This window comes from Pristiophorus japonicus, chromosome 1 (assembly GCF_044704955.1).
Source record: "Pristiophorus japonicus isolate sPriJap1 chromosome 1, sPriJap1.hap1, whole genome shotgun sequence".
Classification (NCBI taxonomy): Eukaryota; Metazoa; Chordata; class Chondrichthyes; family Pristiophoridae; genus Pristiophorus; species Pristiophorus japonicus.
Window position 1 is genome coordinate 233478792 of NC_091977.1, and position 23846 is coordinate 233502637.

General features: G+C 45.2%; 1 protein-coding gene across 10 annotated transcripts in view; it reads right to left on the reverse strand.

Moving 5' to 3' along the window:
* susd1 (sushi domain containing 1) overlaps positions 1 to 23846 on the reverse strand; it is a 242111-nt gene that overhangs the window by 144094 nt on the left and 74171 nt on the right. For 6 of the 10 annotated variants that reach the window (XR_011594156.1, XR_011594157.1, XM_070888154.1 and 3 more), the window contains 6 exons: positions 16071 to 16250; positions 11598 to 11777; positions 7746 to 7925; positions 3904 to 4083; positions 2335 to 2514; positions 105 to 187 (listed from right to left, as the gene is read on the reverse strand). Coding sequence is in view for 8 of the 10 variants with exons in the window: in XM_070888154.1 (XP_070744255.1) it covers positions 105 to 187; positions 2335 to 2514; positions 3904 to 4083; positions 7746 to 7925; positions 11598 to 11777; positions 16071 to 16250 (983 nt within the window). In the remaining 2 variants the exon portion in view is untranslated. The remainder of the gene's footprint in view (positions 1 to 104; positions 188 to 2334; positions 2515 to 3903; positions 4084 to 7745; positions 7926 to 11597; positions 11778 to 16070; positions 16251 to 23846) is intronic. The other 4 variants (XM_070888164.1, XM_070888173.1, XM_070888193.1 and 1 more) reach the window with 4 other exon arrangements.

Genomic DNA, 23846 nt, shown 5'->3' on the forward strand with positions numbered 1-23846 from the left:
TCTCACAGCACTTGCTATGAGATGCCCCGCTCCAGCAAATTATGGACCATTAATTCTAAAGCTTTATCATAAGAAACAAGAAAAGGTTTTGCATCTCCACTTACTGAATATGTGTCCTCAGATCTGGATCCAACTCCATCCCTTCTCCACTTCAAGCAGGATTCATTAAACAGAATAAAATCATTAACTATGAACGACAAAAAGAGACCCACAGTGTAACCGACTTCAATCCTGCCAAAGATAAATGACACAGCCTGGAAGATGATAGAAGTTAATTGCTCTAATCGGTCAATTACAGAATCCTGCGTTGGACTGTGCTATGTTCAGGAATGTTACCAGTAATTGAAGTACATTATCACTGGCAGTCAAGTGCCACTTCAAGTCATTAGAAATAGATTATCAATATAATATTAACAACTACTTGTATTTATATAGCACCTTTTATGTAGTAAGACATCCCAAGGTGCTTCACAGGAATGTTTTAAGACAAAACAAATAAATTTGACACCGAGCCACAAAAGAAGATATTACGGCAGATGACCAAAAGCTTGGTCAAAGAGGTAGGTTTTAAGGAGCGCCTTAAAGGAGGAAAGAGAGGTAGAGAGGTTTAGGGAGGGAGTTCCAGAGCTTGGGGCTGAGGCAGTTGAAGGCACGGCCGTTATAAGCAGGGATGCTCAAGAGGGCAGAATTTGAGGAGTGCAGACATCTCGGGGGTTGGTGAGGCTGAAGGAGATTACAGAGTTAGGGAGGGGCAAGGCCATACAGGGATTTGTAAACAAGGATGAGAATTCTGAAATCGAGGCGCTACTTAACCGGGAGCCAGTGTAGGTCGGTGAGCACAGGGGTGATGGGTGAGCAGGACTTGTTGCGAGTTAGGACACGGGCTACCGAGTTTTGGATGATCTCAAGTTTACGTCGGGTAAAATGTGGGACGCCAGCCAGGAGTGTGTTGGAGTAGTCAAGTCTAGAGGTAACAAAGGCACGGATGAGGGTTTCAGCAGCAGATGAGCTGAGGCAGGGGCGGAGATGGGCGATGTTACGGAGGTGGAAATAAGCGGTTTTGGTTATGCACAGCTTTGAAACACAGCTTTGCAGAAACCAGCAATGAAAGACAATTTTTAGGGAATGGATTCCATTCAGTCACCAACATTAATATGGGCTGCTTTCCTGAGACATAATAGAAAGTGCTTACACTTATGTTCCCAGATAAAATAAAATTTCACGTTATAATTTTGATATTTTTAAGCACTTACTTTTGCTGCAGCTTCAACCAGAAGAGGTAGCCATTCATCGGAAAACTAATTAGTATAAGTTTGTGAAACTTAAGCTATGGTAACCTCAATGGCTATAACCATTCAGACAGAGAGAAGCATGTGGTCCTTCTATTCACTGTTCATCTTAGCAACATCAGATAACCTGATTCAAATTGGCCCAATAGTGTTCATACATCCCTGGCAAGTGCAATGCCCAATTCCCAATATCTCTGTGCTTCACTGAGGAAAACTTGGACTGTGGATATGCGGCAAAAAGAACGGCTAAGCTTTAAATGGCAACCACTGACCCAAATCTTTGTGGGTCCCCAAGAACTGCAAACACAGGCGCCCGTCAGGTGAGAGAGGCAAGCCGCACTCCGTGAACCCTGGCGAGAGTGGTGCTCATAGGTTGTGGCTTTCCACTAGATCGACTCATTCTCCTGCTACCATTCTATTAAAAATAAAAAGCCCACAGTTAAGAATAGGAGTTGTAACGTATGTACCTGTGAGTATGCTCACAGGTTTGTAGAGCTGTTGAGTTGAGAGTGGCTTAGCCAGTCACGTGATGTTCACAAGACTCAATAAAACCCCAGCCAGTTGGGTTCGGGGGATCCACGATGAGGCAGGTGGTTGTGAGCCGACTGGATGAACTGGTAATGTGTAGTGTGATTGTTAAACCTTTGTTAATGAACCAACTAGTTCTTAATAGCAATGTGTTGCTATGAATTCTTAAGCAAAGAACCCATGAAGCAAATACCTTTTCGGAATCAAACTCAGGTGCATGTGCCTGGACAGAAAAGCCGAACATGATTCTGTTTCGTTAGAACTCCGAGACTGCCTCGTAATTCTCGAGTTGAACTTGCTCTGTGCAATATTAATATCAAACGCCTTTTATCCATTTGTGTGAAAATTCTCCATCTATTATTTTACAATTAGGTTAACACCTTTGTTAAAATAGCAAACAGAGGAATTTAGGATGAATGCAATAACGCGGTCGTTACTAGTATCACAGTGAGATTTTAATCCCTGCGGTTTTTTGATGCAGGTCACAACAGCGGTGTTTAATTTAAAAGAACATTACCTTTACACACCACTGTTACTTCTTCCCATTGTCCTTCTTCTATGCAGACAGAAACATTCCTTCCTGACACAATGTAAAATCCATCCCTACACCGATAGTGGACAACACTCCCTAGACTTGTGCTACGGTTCCAGACCAGTTCTGCATGCGTTACGACTGGCGGCATCCCACAGTCAATCTCTACAATAGATAAATGTTACAATGTTCCTCTCAGTCAGGGCTACTTCAATTCCACAGCGTGTTTTCATTTATAACAGCAGTGGCCAGCTGGCATCTCGCAAGCTACATCCAGCTCTTGTATTGCTGGAGAAGGCTGTAGCTCAGTGGGTAGCACTCTTCCCTCTGAGTCAAATCCCACTCCTGAGACTTTAGTGCATACTCTCGGCTGATACTCCAGTGCAGTACTGAGGGGGTGCTGCACTGTCGGAGGTGCCATCTTTCGGATAAAATGTTAAACCGAGGCCCTGTCTGCTCTCTTGGGTGGATGTAAAAGATCCCTTGGCACTATTCGAAGAAGAGCAGGGGAGTTCTCCCCGGTGTCCTGACCAATATTTATCCCTCAACCAACATCACTTAAACAGATTATCTGATCATTATCTAATTTCTGTTTGTGGGAGCTTGCTGTGTGCAAATTGGCTGCCGTGTTTCCTACATTACGACATTGTATTTATTACAAGTACTTCATCGGTTGTAAAGTTCTTTCGGAATTCCTGAGAATGTGAAAATTGTCACATTAATTCAAGTCTTTTTTTTTCTTTCTGTCTTCCATCTGAATGGCTGTACTTCAGCTCTTTACCTTAGCCCGTATAATTGCCTGTGGTGCAGGTTGTCTACCCAACCTTAATCTCTCCCAGCACTGGCTGAACCATTGTTAACATAAACTCATAACCTGCTGAGTGTTGTTCATATGGAGGTGAGGGGAGGTGAGGGGGGTGCTACATGAGTCACATGCAGTGGACTAAAATTGGTTATGAGCGAGAAACAGGAACACCTGGGTTGTTCTCAACAACAAATTGCATTTATATAGCACCTTTAATGTAGTAAAGCATTCCAAGGCGCTTCACAGGAGCAATTATCAAACAAAATTTGACACTGAGCCACATACAGAGATCTTCGGACAGGTAACAAAAACGCTTGGTCAACGAAGTAGGTTTTAAGGAGTGTCTTAAAGGAGGAGAGAGGTAGAGAGGCAGAGAGGTTTCAGGAGGAAAATCCAGAGCTTAGGGCCCAGGCAGCTGACGGCACGGCCGTCAATGGTGGGCCGATGAAAATCGGGGATGGGCAAGAGGCCAGAATTGGAGGAGAGCCTTAACTGAGGTCTGCAACACACATAAACCATGTATGTGTGCTGTCAGAGGGCCACCAATAACAATTAATTATTATAAGGCAGGACTTCATCCCATCCTGAAATGTTCTGAAAGGTGTTCTCCCTTTCAACGGTCAGCTAAATGCAAAACATCAGATCTGCTGCAAATCATTACTGCTGAACTGTGATGCATTAGGAGTACAATATTCCTGACAACACCTGTTCCTCTTTTGTGTTCCTTGTGCACACAGATCCTTTATTACCTGTACAAGTGAAATTAGCTCCTTCCCATTGTCCTCTGGCAGAACAGACCAGTGTGCCACTTCCTCCTTCACTTACATAACCAGTTTTACAACGATATTGGATTTCACTTCCGTATGTTGTCTGTATGACTGATGGTGGACACACATTTGGCACATGAGCTGGGGTCCCACAATCTACAGCTATCGAGAAGAAAATTAGACGAATTATAGCAATGGTTTCAGAAATGTATCATGTTCCGTTACGGTATGCACTGACTGCATTTATCTTAAATTTCTCATCCTGGTTTCCAAATCTCTCCACGGCCTCGCGCCTTCTCTATCTCTGTAATCTCCTCCAGCCTTACAACCTTCTTAGATCTCTGCACTCCTCCAAGTGTGGCCCCTTGCCCATAACCGATTTTAATCACTCCACCATTGGCAGCCGTGCCTTCAGCTGCCATAGCCTTAAGCTCTGGAATTCCCTCGCTAAACCTCTCTGCCTCTCAACCTCTCTCTCCTCCTTTAAGACACTCCTTAAGACCTACTTCTATGACCAAGTTGGTGGTCACCTGTCCTAATATCTCCTTATGTGGCTCGGTGTCAAATTTCTTTTGGATAACGCTTCTGTGAAGCACCTTGGGATGTTTCACTACGATAAGAGATGGAGGCAAAGCAAAGTTTTTATGAGAATGAAAAAGAGAAAAATATTTTTTTGTGCAGCAAACTGAATTCTATTAATGCTGAGATGAAGTCCCCCTTTTTTTTAACTTTCACCTCAATGATTGGCAATGTCTGTAGGCATTTACTTCGCCTGCCAGCCATGATTCTCCTGAAAATAACTGAATCCACCTTTGTCCCCCTGACTGCAATACATAATAACCTTTGTCATCACTCCCCAAGGACCTAAATCATATTGAGCTGTAACATGAACAGGTCTAAAAACCAGCAGCTTTCTCAGATAGAATTCCAGTGGAAGAAGGTTCGGTAACCAGGGGACACAGATTTAACGTAATTGGCAAAAGAACCAGAGGCGACTTGAGGAAGCATTTTTTTTTTTTAGAGTGAGTTGTTATGATCTGGGACATACTGCCTGAAAGGGTAATGGAAGCAGATTCAAATGAGAATTGAATAAATACTTGAAGGAAATAAAATTACAAGGCTATGGGGAAAGAGCAGGGGGGTGGCACGAGCTAGATAGCTCTATCAAAGTGCCAGCACAGGCACAAAGGTCCAAATGGCCTCCTTCTGTGCTGTATGATTCTATATCCAGACGTTACCAAAACATTCTAATATCTCACGCCCTTGTTGATATAATGGATGCATGATTCCCACATTACAACAGTGGCTACACTCCAAAAGTACTTCATTAGCTATAAAGCGCCTTGAGACGTCCAGTGGTCGTGAAAGGAGCAATATAAATGCAAATCTTTCTTTTGATTATGGAGAAGCTGAATATCACAATTCTCCGCAATCACCTGAAGCTGCTCAGGACAGAGGACATCAGCATCCTGACCACATTGCTGCCCGGGACACCATGGCCATATTTACTTCACTTCACACTGTACACCCTGACTGCCACATGATGTGCCAGATTGGCACCACCCCACACCAGCTCCATAAAGCATCCCTGCAATGTCCAAACCATTCCTTTCACACTCATCACCATTGTGGGGGTACGCTTATGTCTCATCATTCACTGCAACTCACTAAGCCACTTCCAAAGGTGCACACACATCTGTTCAAGAAGGCAAAGTGTTCAAAATAAAGATTTCAATGTTTGACAATACAGAAACTCCACTTGAACATTGGCTAAAAGACCCAAGTGCCTACCCTTGTGTGTTGTTAGTTTGTATGACTGGACCAGGATGAGAGTAAGAGTGAGGAGTGGCTAGTGAGATGGGGATGTGATAATGTGGAGAGAGAGGGGTTGGTGGAGGTGCAAAGTAAGTTGGTGGGAGTAAGGATGTGCAGGAGTAGGGTAGATAAGGCAGAGTGATGGGGATGTGATGAGTGGCATTGCAGGATGAGGCTGAGTGTGGCTTTGCAATAACGTTTTGTGATCTACTAAGATCATTGAAAGGTTGGCACCACTGCAGCCAGATCCTCCTGTCGACATCCCTACTTGTGTCCTCCTGTGCAATGTGCAATCAGGCTGCGTTGGTGTCCTAGGGAGGTCACTTCCGCCATTGAAATGGAAGAGAATCTCCCTGCATGCTGTGACTCCATCCATAAGCTCATGAAGGGTGTCATGGGAGAACCTGGTTGCAGCTGTGCACCTCTGTGCAGTGCCTGGCAATGTTCGCAGCACCTCAATGCTGCAGAACACTGACAGCACAACTATCAAAATGAATGTGGCCATGGTCCCTTTAACGAAACCGGTTGATGACGCATCATCAAATGACATCATCAGACCCACTTTCTTTTCAATGGCCGGGACCTCGCAGAGCAGGCTTAACAAGCTTAATCAGGGGAAAGTGATAGGGCAAGCCGGCATGGAGCCAGGAGCGGGATCGCAGTCCGCCACCTACATCGGCTGCACTAATCCCACCTCGGTAGACGAGATCGCAGCCATCGAAACATTGTGAAGTGTTATATAATGAAAGGAAGATTTGGATTTATATAGCACCTTTCCCGACCCAAAGCACTGTACAGCCAATGAAGTACTTTTGAAGTGTAGTCACTGTTACAATGTCGGAAATGTGTTGCTAATTTACAAACAACAAGATCCCACAAACAACAATGTGATAATGACCAGATAATCTGTATTTTAGTGATATTGATTTAGGAATAAATATTGGTCAGGACACCGGGGATAACTCCCCTGTTCTTCTTCGAAATCGTGCCATGTGATCTTTTACGCCCACCTGAAAGAGACATGGCCTCGGTTTAACATCTCATCTGAAAGACAACACCGCCGACAGCGCTGCACTCCCTCAGTATTGCATTGGGAGTGTCAGACTAGGTTTGTGTGCTCAAGTCTCTGGAGTGGGGACTTGAACCCACAACCTTTTAACTCAGAGACAAGTGTGCTACCAACTGAGCCACACTCAACACTTTAGACTTATAACCACACCCCTAAATGAGTATAAATGTTCATTTTCCCTGACACATTTGGGTAATAATTCAAAATATGCATCAACAGGAAACCAGATCATGTATAGTCAAGTCAACTAAATTGCTGATTGTGACACAGATCTCATTAAAAGTACATCATTGTTCTCCAGGCGACAAACTCCAAACTGAACTAAAATAGTTGCTGTGACCGGCCCACGAGCTGTAGGAACACTTGGGTTGTTCTCAACAACAAATTGCATTTATATAGCACCTTTAATGTAGTAAAGCATTCCAAGGCGCTTCACAGGAGCAATTATCAAACAAAATTTCACACTGAGCCACATACGGAGATCTTCGGACAGGTGACCAAACGCTTGGTCAACGAGATAGGTTTTAAGGAGTGTCTTAAAGGAGAAGAGAGGTAGAGAGGCAGAGAGGTTTCAGGAGGCAAATCCAGAGTTTAGGGCCCAGGCACCTGACGGCACGGCCGTCAATGGTGGGGCGATGAAAATCGGGGATAGGCAAGAGGCCAGAATTGGAGGAGAGCCTTAACGGAGGTCTGCAACACACATACACCATGTATGTGTGCTGTCAGAGGGCCACCAATAACAATTAATTATTATAAGGCAGGACTTCATCCCATCATGAAATGTTCTGAAAGGTGTTTTCCCTTTCAATGGTCAGCTAAATGCAAAACATTGGATCTGCTGCAAATCATTACTGCTGAACTGTGATGCATTAGGAGTACAATTTTCCTGACAACACCTGTTCCTCTTTTGTGCTCCTTGTGCACACAGATCTTTTATTACCTGTACAAGTGAAATTAGCTCCTTCCCATTGTCCTCTGGCAGAACAGACCAGTGTGCCATTTCCTCCTTCACTTACATAACCAGTTTTACAACGATATTGGATTTCACTTCCGTATGTTGTCTGTATGATTGATGGTGGACACACATTTGGCACATGAGCTGGGGTCCCACAATCTACAGCTATCAAGAAGAAAATTAGACGAGTTATAGCAATGGTTTCAGAAATGTATCATGTTCCATTACGGTATGCACTGACTGCATTTATCTTAAATTTCTCATCCTGGTTTCCAAATCTCTCCATGGCCTCGCCCCTTCTCTATCTCTGTAATCTCCTCCAGCCTTACAACCTTCTTAGATCTCTGCACTCCTCCAAGTGTGGCCCCTTGACCATAACCGATTTTAATCACTCCACCATTGGCGGCCGTGCCTTCAGCTGCCATAGCCTTAAGCTCTGGAATTCCCTCGCTAAACCTCTCTGCCTCTCAACCTCTCTCTCCTCCTTTAAGACACTCCTTAAGACCTATTTCTATGACTAAGTTGGTAGTCACCTGTCCTAATATCTCCTTATGTGGCTCGGTGTCAAATTTCTTTTGGATAACGCTTCTGTGAAGCACCTTGGGATGTTTCACTACGATAAGAGATGGAGGCAAAGCAAAGTTTTTATGAGAATGAAAAAGAGAAAAATATTTTTTTGTGCAGCAAACTGAATTCTATTAATGCTGAGATGAAGTCCCCCTTTTTTTTAACTTTCACCTCAATGATTGGCAATGTCTGTAGGCATTTACTTCGCCTGCCAGCCATGATTCTCCTGAAAATAACTGAATCCACCTCTGTCCCCCTGACTGCAATACATAATAACCTTTGTCATCACTCCCCAAGGACCTAAATCATATTGAGCTGTAACATGAACAGGTCTAAAAACCAGCAGCTTTCTCAGATAGAATTCCAGTGGAAGAAGGTTCGGTAACCAGGGGACACAGATTTAACATAATTGGCAAAAGAACCAGAGGCGACTTGAGGAAGCATTTTTTTTTTACAGTGCGTTGTTGTGATCTGGAATATGCTGCCTGAAAGGGTGATGGAAGCAGATTCAACAGTAAAAATGAGAATTGAATAAATACTTGAAGGAAAAAAAATGATAAGGCTATGTATGGGGAAAGAGCGGGGGAGTGGCACGAACTGGATAGCTCCATCAAAGTGCCAGCACAGGCACAAAGGTTCAAATGGCCTCCTTCTGTGCTGTATGATTCTATATCCAACCGTTACCATAACATTCTAATATCTCACGCCCTTGTTGATATAATGGATGCATGATTCCCACATTACAACAGTGGCTACACTCCAAAAGTACTTCATTAGCTATAAAGCGCTTTGAGACGTCCGGTGGTCGTGAAAGAAGCTATATAAATGCAATTCTTTCTTTTGATTATGGAGAAGCTGAATATCACAATTCTCCGCAATCACCTGAAGCTGCTCAGGACAGAGGACATCAGCATCCTGACCACATTGCTGCCCGGGACACCATGGCCATATTTACTTCACTTCATGCTGTACACCCTGACTGCCACATGATGTGCCAGATTGGCACCACCCCACACCAGCTCCATAAAGCATCCCTGCAATGTCCAAACCATTCCTTTCACACTCATCACCATTGTGGGGGTACGCTTATGTCTCATCATTCACTGCAACTCACTAAGCCACTTCCAAAGGTGCACACACATCTGTTCAAGAAGGCAAAGTGTTCAAAATAAAGATTTCAATGTTTGACAATACAGAAACTCCACATGAACATTGGCTAAAAGACCCAAGTGCCTACCCTTGTGTGTTGTTAGTTTGTATGACTGGACCAGGATGAGAGTAAGAGTGAGGAGTGGCTAGTAAGATGGGGATGTGATAATGTGGAGAGAGAGGGGTTGGTGGAGGTGCAAAGTAAGTTGGTGGGAGTAAGGATGTGCAGGAGTAGGGTAGATAAGGCAGAGTGATGGGGATGTGATGAGTGGCATTGCAGGATGAGGCTGAGTGTGGCTTTGCAATAACGTTTTGTGATCTACTAAGATCATTGAAGGGTTGGCACCACTGCAGCCAGATCCTCCTGTCGACATGCCTACTTGTGTCCTCCTGTGCAATGTGCAACCAGGCTGCGTTGGTGTCCTAGGGAGGTCACTTCCGCCATTGAAATGGAAGAGAATCTCCCTGCATGCTGTGACTCCATCCATAAGCTCATGAAGGGTGTCATGGGAGAACCTGGTTGCAGCTGTGCACCTCTGTGCAGTGCCTGGCAATGTTCGCAGCACCTCAATGCTGCAGAACACTGACAGCACAACTATCAAAATGAATGTGGCCATGGTCCCTTTAACGAAACCGGTTGATGACGCATCATCAAATGACATCATCAGACCCACTTTCTTTTCAATGGTCGGGACCTCGCAGAGCAGGCTTAACAAGCTTAATCAGGGGAAAGTGATAGGGCAAGCCGGCATGGAGCCAGGAGCGGGATCGCAGTCCGCCACCTACGTCGGCTGCACTAATCCCACCGCGGTAGGCGAGATCGCAGCCATCGAAACATTGTGAAGTGTTATATAATGAAAGGAAGATTTGGATTTATATAGCACCTTTCCCGACCCAAAGCACTGCACAGCCAATGAAGTACTTTTGAAGTGTAGTCACTGTTACAATATCGGAAATGTGTTGCTAATTTACAAACAACAAGATCCCACAAACAACAATGTGATAATGACCAGATAATCTGTATTTTAGTGATATTGATTTAGGAATAAATATTGGTCAGGACACCAGGGATAACTCCCCTGTTCTTCTTCGAAATCGTGCCATGTGATCTTTTACGCCCACCTGAAAGAGACATGGCCTCGGTTTAACATCTCATCTAAAAGACAATACCGCCGACAGCGCTGCACTCCCTCAGTATTGCATTGGGAGTGTCAGACTAGGTTTGTGTGCTCAAGTCTCTGGAGTGGGGACTTGAACCCACAACCTTTTAACTCAGAGACAAGTGTGCTACCAACTGAGCCACACTCAACACTTTAGACTTATAACCACACCCCTAAATGAGTATAAATGTTCATTTTCCCTGACACATTTGGGTAATAATTCAAAATATGCATCAACAGGAAACCAGATCATGTATAGTCAAGTCAACTAAATTGCTGATTGTGACACAGATCTCATTAAAAGTACATCATTGTTCTCCAGGCGACAAACTCCAAACTGAACTAAAATAGTTGCTGTGACCGGCCCACGAGCTGTAGGAACACTTGGGTTGTTCTCAACAACAAATTGCATTTATATAGCACCTTTAATGTAGTAAAGCATTCCAAGGCGCTTCACAGGAGCAATTATCAAACAAAATTTCACGCTGAGCCACATACGGAGATCTTCGGACAGGTGACCAAACGCTTGGTCAACGAGATAGGTTTTAAGGAGTGTCTTAAAGGAGAAGAGAGGTAGAGAGGCAGAGAGGTTTCAGGAGGCAAATCCAGAGTTTAGGGCCCAGGCAGCTGACGGCACGGCCGTCAATGGTGGGGCGATGAAAATCGGGGATAGGCAAGAGGCCAGAATTGGAGGAGAGCCTTAACGGAGGTCTGCAACACACATAAACCATGTATGTGTGCTGTCAGAGGGCCACCAATAACAATTAATTATTATAAGGCAGGACTTCATCCCATCCTGAAATGTTCTGAAAGGTGTTTTCCCTTTCAACGGTCAGCTAAATGCAAAACATCGGATCTGCTGCAAATCATTACTGCTGAACTGTGATGCATTAGGAGTACAATATTCCTGCCAATACCTGTTCCTCTTTTGTGTTCCTTGTGCACTCAGATCTTTTATTACCTGTACAAGTGAAATTAGCTCCTTCCCATTGTCCTCTGGCAGAACAGACCAGTGTGCCACTTCCTCCTTCACTTACATAACCAGTTTTACAACGATATTGGATTTCACTTCCGTATGTTGTCTGTATGACTGATGGTGGACACACATTTGGCACATGAGCTGGGGTCCCACAATCTACAGCTATCGAGAAGAAAATTAGACGAATTATAGCAATGGTTTCAGAAATGTATCATGTTCCGTTACGGTATGCACTGACTGCATTTATCTTAAATTTCTCATCCTGGTTTCCAAATCTCTCCATGGCCTCGCCCCTTCTCTATCTCTGTAATCTCCTCCAGCCTTACAACCTTCTTAGATCTCTGCACTCCTCCAAGTGTGGCCCCTTGCCCATAACCGATTTTAATCACTCCACCATTGGCGGCCGTGCCTTCAGCTGCCATAGCCTTAAGCTCTGGAATTCCCTCGCTAAACTTCTCTGCCTCTCAACCTCTCTCTCCTCCTTTAAGACACTCCTTAAGACCTACTTCTATGACCAAGTTGGTGGTCACCTGTCCTAATATCTCCTTATGTGGCTCGGTGTCAAATTTCTTTTGGATAACGCTTCTGTGAAGCGCCTTGGGATGTTTCACTACGATAAAAGATGGAGGCAAAGCAAAGTTTTTATGAGAATGAAAAAGAGAAAAATATTTTTTTGTGCAGCAAACTGAATTCTATTAATGCTGAGATGAAGTCCCCCTTTATTTTAACTTTCACCTCAATGATTGGCAATGTCTGTAGGCATGTACTTCGCCTGCCAGCCATGATTCTCCTGAAAATAACTGAATCCACCTCTGTCCCCCTGACTGCAATACATAATAACCTTTGTCATCACTCCCCAAGGACCTAAATCATATTGAGCTGTAACATGAACAGGTCTAAAAACCAGCAGCTTTCTCAGATAGAATTCCAGTGGAAGAAGGTTCGGTAACCAGAGGACACAGATTTAACATAATTGGCAAAAGAACCAGAGGCGACTTGAGGAAGCAGGGTTTTTTTACAGTGAGTTATGATGATCTGGAACCCCCACCACTTTTAAGAGATTGTTCGATGGGCACTTAAAGTGCACTAACCTGCAGGGTTACGGGCCTAGAGCTGGTAATTGGGATTAGACTGGATGACCTTTTGTTGGACACCACAGATATAAGTACTGCGGGGAATAGAATACCACCAGGGTGTGATCTCCTGGACGAGTGTCGATCGCCTGGATGGGTCGGAGAGGAATTTTCCCAGATTTTTTCTCCCTATATTGGCCTGGGTTTTTATCTGGTTTTTGCCTCTCCCAGAAGATCACATGGCTCCGGTTGGTGTGGAGTGCAGATGTTTTCAGTATAAGGGTTATTGCAGGTGTTTGAGGCGGACTGGTTGGGCTAGCTGCTCCTTGCTTTTCCGTCATTGTTCATAGGTTTATATGTAACCTTTAGGGCTGCCGGCCAAGGGCCGTGCCGCACTTTGTCGGCCGGCTTGGACATGGTGGGTCGAAATGGCCTCCTTCTGCATGTAAATTTCTATGTTTCTATGTTTCTATGAATGTACTGCCTGAAAGGATGGTGGATGCAGATTCAACAGTAACTGTCAAAAGAGAATTGAATAAATACTTGATGGGAAAAATATTTATGGGTTATGGGAAAAGAGCGGGGGAGTGGCACTCACTGGATAGTTCTATCACAGAGCCGACACAGGCACAATGGTCCAAACGGCCTCCTTCTGTGCTGTATGATTCTATATCCAGCCATTACCATAACATTCTAATATCTCACGGCCTTGTTGATATAATGGATGCATGATAGGGAGAAGTTGAATAATACAAGCTTGTACCTGATAGGAGTCACTCAAGTAACAGATTTGTGAGTAGGTTATATAGGCATGCTATGGGTTAAATGCTAATATTGGCTTGCCACATATTCTAATTATATAATGCAGATACAGTATTTATCATGGTTACTCTCTTCTGCAGTACAATAGACCGTACTGAAACATCGAAACATTTTGAAGTGTTATATAAAGAAAGACTTATATAGCATAGAAACATCGAAACATAGAAAATAGGTGCAGGAGCAGGCCATTCAGCCCTTCAAGCCTCTACCACCATTCAATATGATCATGGCTGATCATGCAACCTCAGTATCCCACCCCTGCCTTCTCTCCATACCCCCTGATCCCTTTAGCCGTAAGGGCCACATCTAACTCCCTTTTGAATATGTCCAACGAACTGGACTCAACAACTTTATGTGGCAGAGAATTCCACAGGTTCACAATTCTCTGAGTGAAGAAGTTTCTCCTCATCTCGGTCCTATATGGCTTACCACTTACCTTTAGACTGTGACCCCTGGTTCTGGACATCCCCAACATCGGGAACATTCTTCCTGCATCTAACCTGTCCAGTCCCGTCAGAATTTTATATGTTTCTATGAGATCCCCTCTCATTCTTCAAATTCCAGTGAGTATAAGCCTAGCCGATCCAGTCTTTCCTCGTATGTCAGTCCTGCCATCCCGGGAATCAGTCTGGTGACCCTTCTCTGCACTCCCTCAATTGCAAGCACGTCCTTCCTCAGATTAGGAAACCAAAACTGCACATAATACTCAAGGTGTGGTCTCACCAAAACCTTGTACAAGTGCAGTAGGACCTCCCTGCCACTATACTCAAATCCCCTTGCTATGAAGACCAGCATGCCATTTGTTTTCTTTACTGCCTGCTGTATCTGCATGCCTATCTTCAATGACAGATGTACCATGACACCCAGATCTCATTGCAACTCCCCTTTTACTAATCTGTCACCATTCAGATAATAATCTGCCTTCCTGTTTTTGCCACCAAAGTGGATAACCTCACATTTATACACATTAATTTGCATCTGCCATGCATTTGCCCATTCACCTAACCTGTCCAAGTCCCCCTGCAGCCTCTTAGCATCCTCCTCGCAGCTCGCATTGCCACCCAGCTTAGTGTCATCTGCAAACTTGGAGATATTACATTCAATTCCTTTGTCTAAATCATTAATGTATATTGTAAATAGCTGGGGTCCCAGCACTGAATCCTGCGGCACCCCACTAGTCACTGCCTGCCATTCTGAAAAGGACCCGTTTATTCCCACTCTTTGCTTCCTGTCTGCCAACCAGTTCTCTATCCATGTCAATATATTACCCCCAAGACCATGTGCCTTAATTTTGCCGAACTTTTCCAAACTAATGGCGTCCCAAAGCTCTGTACAGCCAGTGAAGTACTTTTGAAGTGTAGTCACTGTTAGAACATAGGAAACGCAGCAGCCAATTTGCACACAGCAAGCTCCCACAAAAAGCAATGTGCTAATGATTAAGTAAGCTCTTTTTAGTGATGCTGATTTAAGAATAAATATTGGCCAGGACTCTGGAGATAACTCCCCTGTTCTTCATCAAAATAGTGCCATGGGATCTTTTACGCCCACCTGAGTGAGCAGACGGGGCATCAGTTTAACATCTCATCTGAAAGTCAACACCTCTAACAGTGCAGCACTCCCTCAGTATTGCACTGGGTGTTTCAGCCTAGGTTTGTGTGCCCAATTCTCTGGATTGAGGACTTGAACCCAAATCTTCTGACTTAGAGGCAAGTGTGCTACCAACTGAGCCACACTCAACACTTTATACTTATAACCACACCCCCAAATGAGTATAAATGTGCTTTTTCCCTGACACATTTGGGTAATAATTCAAAATATGCATCAACAGGAAACCTGATCATGTATAGTCAAGTCAACTAAATTGCTGATTGTGACACAGATCTCATTAAAAGTACATCATTGTTCACCAGGCAACAAACTCCAGGCTGAACTAAAATAGTTGTTGTGATCGGCCCACGAGCTGTCAGAACAACTGGGTTGTTCTCAACAATAACTTGCATTTATATAGCGCCGTTAACATAGTAAAACATCCCATGGTGCTTCACAGGAGCGATTATCAAATTAAATTTGACACCGAGCCCCATAAGGAGATATTAGGACAGGCGACAAAAAGCTTGGTCAAAGAAGTAGGTTTTAATGAGTGTCTTAAAGGAGGAGAGCAAAGTAGGGAGGTGGAGAGCTTTAAGGATGGAATTCCAGAGCTTAGGCCCATGGCAGCTGAAAGCACTGCCATCAATGGTGGGGCGATGAAAATTGGGGCTGGGCAAGAGGCCAGAATTGGAGGAGTGCAGAGATCTGCTCTTAAAGATCTGTAACACAAATATACCATATGTATGTGTGCTGTCAGAGGACCACCAATAACAACTATTCTTATAATGCAGGAATTCATCCTGTCAGGAAATGTTCTGAAAGGAGTTTAACCTTTCGATGGTCAGCTAAATGCAAAACATCAGATCTGCTACAAATCATTACTGTTGCACTGTGATGCATTAGGAGTGCAATATTCCTGCCAACACCTGGTCCTCTTTGATGTGCCTTGTGCACACAGATCCTTTATTACCTGTACAAGTGAAATTAGCTCCTTCCCAGTGTCCTCTGGCCGAACAGACCAATGTGCCACTTCCTCCTTCACTTACATAACCAGTCTTACAACGATATTGGATTTCACTTCCGTATGTTGTCCGTCTGATTGATGGTGGACACACATTTGGCACATGAGCTGGGATCCCACAATCTACAGCTATTAAGAAAATTAGACGAATTATAGCGACGGTTTAAGAAATGTGATATGTCCTTACTATACAGTATAAATGCACACGAGGCCCATACTTGAGAGAAGGTCACTCTGTAACCAGTAACCTTTATTAGCCAGCACTGAAGTGATGAAGGTGGGTGGAACTTCCCCTTTTATACCTGAAAATCCAGGTTAGAAGTGTCTCCCACAAGTTCACCACCTAGTGGTCAATGTTATCACGGTGTACAACTTAGGTCAGTTTATACATGGGTTACAATGACAGTTGAATACATGACATCACCTCCCCCCGCAAAGTCTGATTGGGATCACAGGTTAAGTCTCTCTGGTGGTTTACGATCCCGTGTAGAGCGCCTGAGTTGGGGCTCTGGTTGTTGGGCGCTGGTCTGAGTGTCTGCTGTTTGCGGTGCCTCAGGCCTGTCCGGACTGCCCACAATGACTGGGCACTCCTCCGCTTGGTTCCGGTGTTCGGTCACCTGTGGAGGAGTGAACTCTACATCGTGTTCTTCCTCTGCTTCTTCTATGGGGTTGCTGAACCTCTTTTTTGTTTGATCCACATGTTTGCCGCAGATTTGTCCATTGGTAAGTTTAACTACCAGAATCCTATTCCCCTCTTTGGCAATCACAGTGCCTGCAAGCCATTTAGGCCCTGCAACGTAGTTGAGGACAAAGACAGGGTCATTGACATCAATACATCGCGCCCTTGCATTCCCGTCATGGTAGTCACATTGTGACCGGCGCCTGCTCTCAACAATTTCTTTCATCGTGGGGTGTATGAGGGATAACCTGGTTTTGAGCGTCCTTTTCATTAGCAGCTCTGCGGGTGGGACCCCTGTGAGCGAGTGTGGTCGGGATCTATTGGCCAACAGGAGGCATGATAAGCGGCTTTGAAGGGAACCCCCTTGGATTCTGAGCATCCCCTGTTTGATTATCTGCACTGCTCGTTCCGCCTGGCCGTTTGAGACCAGTTTGAACGGTGCCGTTCTGACATGGTTGATACCATTTCCTGCCATGAAGTCCTGGAATTTAATGCTTGTAAAGCACGGGCCATTGTCGCTGACCAAAACGTCCGGTAGACCATGGGCGGCGAACATTGCCCGTAGACTTTCTACCGTGGCAGAGGATGTGCTTGAATTGAGAATGTCACACTCGATCCATTTGGATTAGGCGTCTACTGCAACCAAAAACATTTTTTCCATGAAAGGACCTGCGTAGTCCACATGGATGCGTGACCATGGTTTGGCGGGCCAGGACCAGGGGCTAAGGGGGGCTTCCCTGGGCGCATTGCCCAGTTGGGCACACGTGTTGCACCTGCGAACACAAAGTTCCAAGTCTGCATCTATCCCTGGTCACCAAACGTGTGACCTGGCAATTGCCTTCATCATGACAATGCCCGGGTGCTCATTGTGGAGTTTCTGATGAACATCTCTCTGTAGGCAATCGGCCTGAATCGAGAGTTCATCCTTGCGCCTGTGAAATGGTTTGAATTCCTCAGGGCACGCCCCGTACGTGGCTGCCCAGTCCCCATTCAGGACACATTTCTTGACTAAAGACAGTAGCGGGTCTCTATTTGTCCAGACTTTGATCTGAGCCTTCGCTTTCAAAAGCTTCAACAGCCATGACCATCTCAGCAGCATGCTCAGTTGCCCCCTCAGTGGTGGCTAGTGGGAGCCTGCTGAGTGCATCGGCGCAGTTTTCAGTGCCCAGTCTGTGCCGAATTGTATAGTCATTGGCGGCTAACGTGAGTGCCCACCTCTGTATGCGGGCCGATGCATTTGCATTTATGGCCTTGTTGTCAGCCAAAAGGGATGTTAGGGGTTGGTGATCTGTCTCCAGCTCAAATTTCCTGCCAAACAGGTACTGGTGCATTTTTTTTACTGCATATACACATGCAAGCACTTCCTTTTCTACCATCCCGTAGCCCCTTTCTGCCTGGGACAGACTTCTGGAGGCATAAGCTACCGGCTGTAACTGACCCTTGGCATTCACATGCTGCAACACACACCCGACCCCATAGGACGACGCATCGCACGTTAAAATAAGTTTCTTAAATGGGTCATATAGCGTTAACAGATTGTTGGAGCATAACAAATTGCGTGCTCTATCAAAAGCCCTTTCCTGGCTGTCCCCCCAGACCCATTCGCGACCTTTGCATCGGAGCACGTGTAGCGGCTCTAACACTGTGCTCAATTTGGGAAGAAAGTTACCAAAATAGTTCAGGAGCCCCAGGAATGAACGCAGCTCCGTCGTGTTACGGGGTCTGGGTGCTTTCTGGATCGCTTCCGTTTTGGACGCAGTAGGTCTGATCCCGTCTGCTGCTACCCTCATCCCCGGGAGTTCTATCTCTGGAGCTAGGAAGACGCACTTCGCCTTTTTCAGTCGCAGACCTACCCGGTCCAGTCTGTGTAGCACCTCCTCCAGGTTGTGGAGGTGTTCTTCAGTATCGCAACCCGTGATGAGGATGTCGTCTTGAAAAACCACCGTCCTTGGCATCGACTTGAGGAGGCTTTCCATATTTCGTTGAAAGATCGCGGCGGCCGAGCGAATCCCGAACGGACATCTGCTGTACTCAAACAACCCCTTGTGTGTCGTGATGGTGGTCAGCTTCTTCGACTCACTCGCCAGCTCCTGGGTCATGTAAGCTGAGGTCAGGTCCAATTTTGAAAAAGGTTTGCCACCAGATAGCGTCGCAAAGAGGTCCTCCGCTCTCGGTAGCGGGTACTGGTCTTGGAGTGACACCCGATTGATAGTGGCCTTGTAATCGCCACATATCCTGACCGACCCATCCGCCTTGAGCAACGGCACAATCGGGCGCGCCCAGTCACTGAATTTGACTGGCGAGATGATGCCTTCCCTCAGCAGGCGGTCCAATTCACCTTCTATCTTTTCCCACATCACGTACGGCACCGCTCTGGCCTGGTGGCGTACTGGCCTGGCATCCGGGTTTATGTGAATCACTAACTTGGTCCCCATGAAAGTGCCAATGCCGGGTTGAAATTTGTCCAGGATCTGTGAGCATGATATTCGCTCCACAGAAGAAATTGCATTGACATCGCCCTATTTCCAGTTCATGACAGCAAGCCAACTCCTCCCCAGTAGTGCGGGACTGTCCACCAGGACAATCCAGAGTGGCAACCTGTTCTCCGAATCTTTGTGGGTCACGTCTACCGTGGCGCTGCCTAGCACCGGAATGATCTCCTTTGTATATGTCCGTAGCTGTGTGTCAATCGGCAATAATTTTGGCCTCCTGGCCTTGGACGCCCACAACTTGTCGAACTGTTTGATACTCATCAGGGACTGGTTGGCCCCCGTGTCTAGCTCCATTGATACTGGGATGCCATTGAGGAGCACTTTCATCATTATCGGTGGTGTTCTGGTGTATGAACTGTATATGTGCTCCACATGAACTCGCTGAACTTCAGCTTCCAGCGATTTCCCCCAGTGTCCATTTGACCTCGTAGAGCTTACATCGGGCCAGTCCTCCTCGTACATCAACCTGGCTGCAGGCTTCCTGCACATATGCGCCAAGTGACCGCTGACGTTGCAATTTCTGCAGGTATATTGCTGGTACCTGCAAGCTCTGGTAGGTACCAGCAATATACCTGTTTGCCTCCACACCTCCAACATGAGCCGTTGTTGGAAACAAAAGGTCCATTACCAGTCAATCGTCTCTGACTGTCTCTGTAACTGTCCTTAAACACATCATTGACAGGTGTTGATGGCTCCATTACTGGCCGCATTGTCCCTTGCGATGGCATGATTCGCCGTTCAGCTAGCCATTGTCATGTTGAATTCCCCCTTTTGGTTCGACTATATGCTCGGGCATGTCCGATTGCCCCTCTCTGCCTGGAGAACTGTGTGCCGCGTTAACAATGTTGACTCCCTGTCCAGTTGCTGCATTTAAGCCAAGATTTTTGTCATACATCATTCTGATCGCTTCCTCTCCTGAGATAAATGTCTGGGCCATCAAAGCCGCCTTTTCCAAGGTCAAGTCTTTGGTCTCAGTCAGTTTCCTGAAAACCCCAGCGTGCCCGATGCCCTCAATAAAAAAGTCTCGCAGCATCTCCGCTCTGCATGCATCTGGGAACTTACATAGGCTCGCCAGTCGCCGGAGGTCTGCCACGAAGTCTGGAACGCTTTGCCCTTCTCGCCGCCGGTGCGTTTAAAACCGGTGTCTTGCCATGTGCATGCTGCTCGCCGGTTTAAAGTGTTCCCCAATCAACTTACTGAGCTCTTCAAAAGTCTTGTCCGCTGGCTTCTCTGGCGCTAGAAGGTCCTTCATCAGGGAGTAGGTCCTGGATCCACAAACCATCGGGAGATGAGCCCTGCGTTTGTCAGCCGAACCCTGTCCCAACCATTCCTTAGTGACAAAACTTTGTTGTAGTCTCTCAATAAAGTCGTCCCAATCATCACCAACACAGTACCTCTCTTCTGTGCTGCTAGTGGCCATGCTCGCGTGGTTTAAATCCCAGTTTCTTGTCGCCAATGATATGTCCTTACTATACAGTATAAATGCACACGAGGCCCATACTAGAGAGAAGGTCACTCTGTGACCAGTAACCTTTATTAGCCAGCACTGAAGTGATGAAGGTGGGTGGAGTTTCCCCTTTTATACCTGAAAGTCCAGGTTAGGAGTGTCTCCCACAAGTTCACCACCTAGTGGTCAATGTTCTCACGGTGTACAACTTAGGTCAGTTTATACATGGATTGCAATGACAGATGAATACATGACAAAATGTATCATGCTCTTTTATGGTATGCAATGATTGCATTTATCTTAAAACTCTCACCCTTGTTTCCAAATCTCTCCATGGCCTCACCCCCTCCCTATCTCTGTACCACCTCCAGCCCTACAACTTGCTGAGATCTCTGTGCTTTTCCAATTCTGGCCCCTTGTGTATCCCCGATGTCCTTCACTCCACCGCTGTGCCTTCAGCTGCCTAGGCCCTTGGCTCTGGAATTCTCTCTCTAAATCTCTTTGCCTCTCCGCCTCTCTACTTCGCTCTCCTCCTTTAAGTTGCTGTTTAAAATCTACCTCTTTGACTCTTTGGCCAGTGTCAAATTTTGTCTGAAAACGCCCTTGTGAAGCATTGTGGGACGTTTTACCATGTTAAAGGTGCTATATAAATGTAAGTTGTTGTTGTTGTTGTTCCATTACTTCTAATAATGAATCAGAGATTGGGCTGGAGCTTGCTGGAAAGATAACTGTATGAACAATGCACACCGTTATTAATGCGCAAACCCGCCAGCGAGTTCAGGGGCTGAAGAGATACGTTATGAGTTGTGAATCTCCAGAACTCGCTGCTCGATTTACACTGCTCCACTGATTGGTTCGCACAACTAGCACCTCACCCTGAACCTCCCTGTAATTTTAAAGAATTTGCTCAATTAGCCCATTAATTGCCCGTTAAACTCGATGCCGAATGTTAAGTTTAGTCATTAACAGCGTAAGTATCTTTTTTAACAATGTGATTAATTGTTAATGCAAGCAACCTCTCTGGCCCAGAAATTGAACAATTTGAACTAGGGAGTCTCATTCCTTCAGGTAATCAATTGTTGTTAGATATTTTTAATTTAAAATTTTTACATTTTTTTCTTACTTTTCCTTTCTGTTTCTTTTCTCTCATAATCCATTTTCCCCTTCTCTTTCTGTACCTGACTTAACTCTAAATCACCTTATTTCCTTCTCTGCCATTCCTCTGTTTATTTCTCAATCCTTAAATCTCTTTAGTTAAGAAATTAGACTGTTGGTCCCCTTTACCAAAATCCCAGATTCTTGGTTGCCCTCACCACATCATTATCAGCTTGCAATTCCAGCAAGTTATGGTGCAACTGCCTTTTGAGTTAAAAGGTGAGCGGGAAAGTCTTACTAAAGATGCACACCTGAAATGCCCAGCTCCAGCAAGATCTGGGCTAATATCACATGACAAACACAAAATAATTTATTGTGGGGGGGGGGGGGCGGCGGGAGGTGATTTAAATAACATCATCTAATGTTGCATTAAGGGCAACCTTGGTCTCCTGGAGCTTGCTGGTTTGCCTAGGGAATAAAGGAGACATTTCCCAACTTTTTTCCACAAATTGGCCATGTTTTTCTTCCCTCTGTTCTTTAGTGCCTTCCCCAGGACCTAGCATTACTAAAGATTGGGGAGAATAGTGGGAGCATCAATGGTCTTTTCTTGCCTTTCATTTATTCATGTGTGCACAAATTAACAGCTGTTAGTCTTTCAGTACAGATGCTAGAATGCATTAAGCACCTCAAATATCCTGGCTGTTGATGTTTGCATGATACCTGCTGGAGGCAAATGAAAAATAATGGAACTGGTCCTTCCATGGCCTCTCCCACCCAACATCAACAATCTCCTTTAGCCACAAGCCTCTGCTCCTGCAACACTTGCATACCCCTCGCTTCCTGCTCCCTCAGCTATCAGCAGTCACTATGCACTTGGTCCCTGAAGCTTCTTCTCTTAACATCTCTGCCCTACAACCTCCATCCTCGTCTTCAATAGCCTCCTCAATGTCTTTCTCTATGTGCTCTTACTACCCACCAAACCATTGCCCATCTCCCCCCCGCCCCCATGTCAAAGCCACCCCCCTCGGTTACCCATTTCTGTCCTTTATCTTGTACAATGGTCAGAGATGTTTTTGTGTATGCAAAGTAATACCATAATAGGGCACGTTATTGACCAAATCGGTTAATTTAAACAACTTAATACTGACACCAGAACTGAGAGGTTATAACTATCAGGAAAGATTGAACCGGCTGGAGCTCTTTTCTCTCGAAACAAGAAGGCTGAGGGGTGACCTGATGGAGATCTTTAAAATTATGAAGAGGTTTGATAGGGTAGATGTGGAGAGGATGTTTCCACTTGTAGGGGAGTCCAAAACTAAGGGCCGTAAATATAAATCCAATAGAGAATTCAGGAGAAACTTCTTTACCCAGAGAGAATATGGAACACGCTGCCACAGGGAGTGGCTGAGGCGAGTAACAGATACATTTAAGGGGAAGCTAGATAAACACATGAGGGAGAAAGGAACAGAAAGATATGTTGTTGGGGTGAGATGAACAGGCTTGTGTGAAGCATAAAAACCATCATGGACCAGTTAGGCTGAATGGCCTATTTCTGTGCTGTAAAAACTAAATTTGCATTAACGTACTTTTTTTCTTACTGTTAAACTTGCCGATTTGGTCTGCAGTGGAAATGGCAGCGTACTATATTACTGAAGAATACTCTTAACCTGCTTGGAAAAAAACTTTGTCCAAAACATTAGCAAGGATGACAAAACAGTCTTGATTATTTATGTCACTCTAATTCAGCCAATGCCAGGCACAGATCAGGCAGCAGAAATCAGGTTGCGAGGAAATGCCTTGAATGCCAACTGATAGATGAGGATTGGGAATTACTGCCACATTCGGCCTAGGGCTACCAACCCTCCAGGATTGCCCTGGAGTCTCCAAGAATTGAACAATTAATGTCTGAGACATTGCTGGGAGCAACATCCAGGAGAAAAATCATGGGCAATAAACAAAATTGGGTTTTTTGTTCACATTGAACACTTTCACATAAAAATACAGAGTGACTA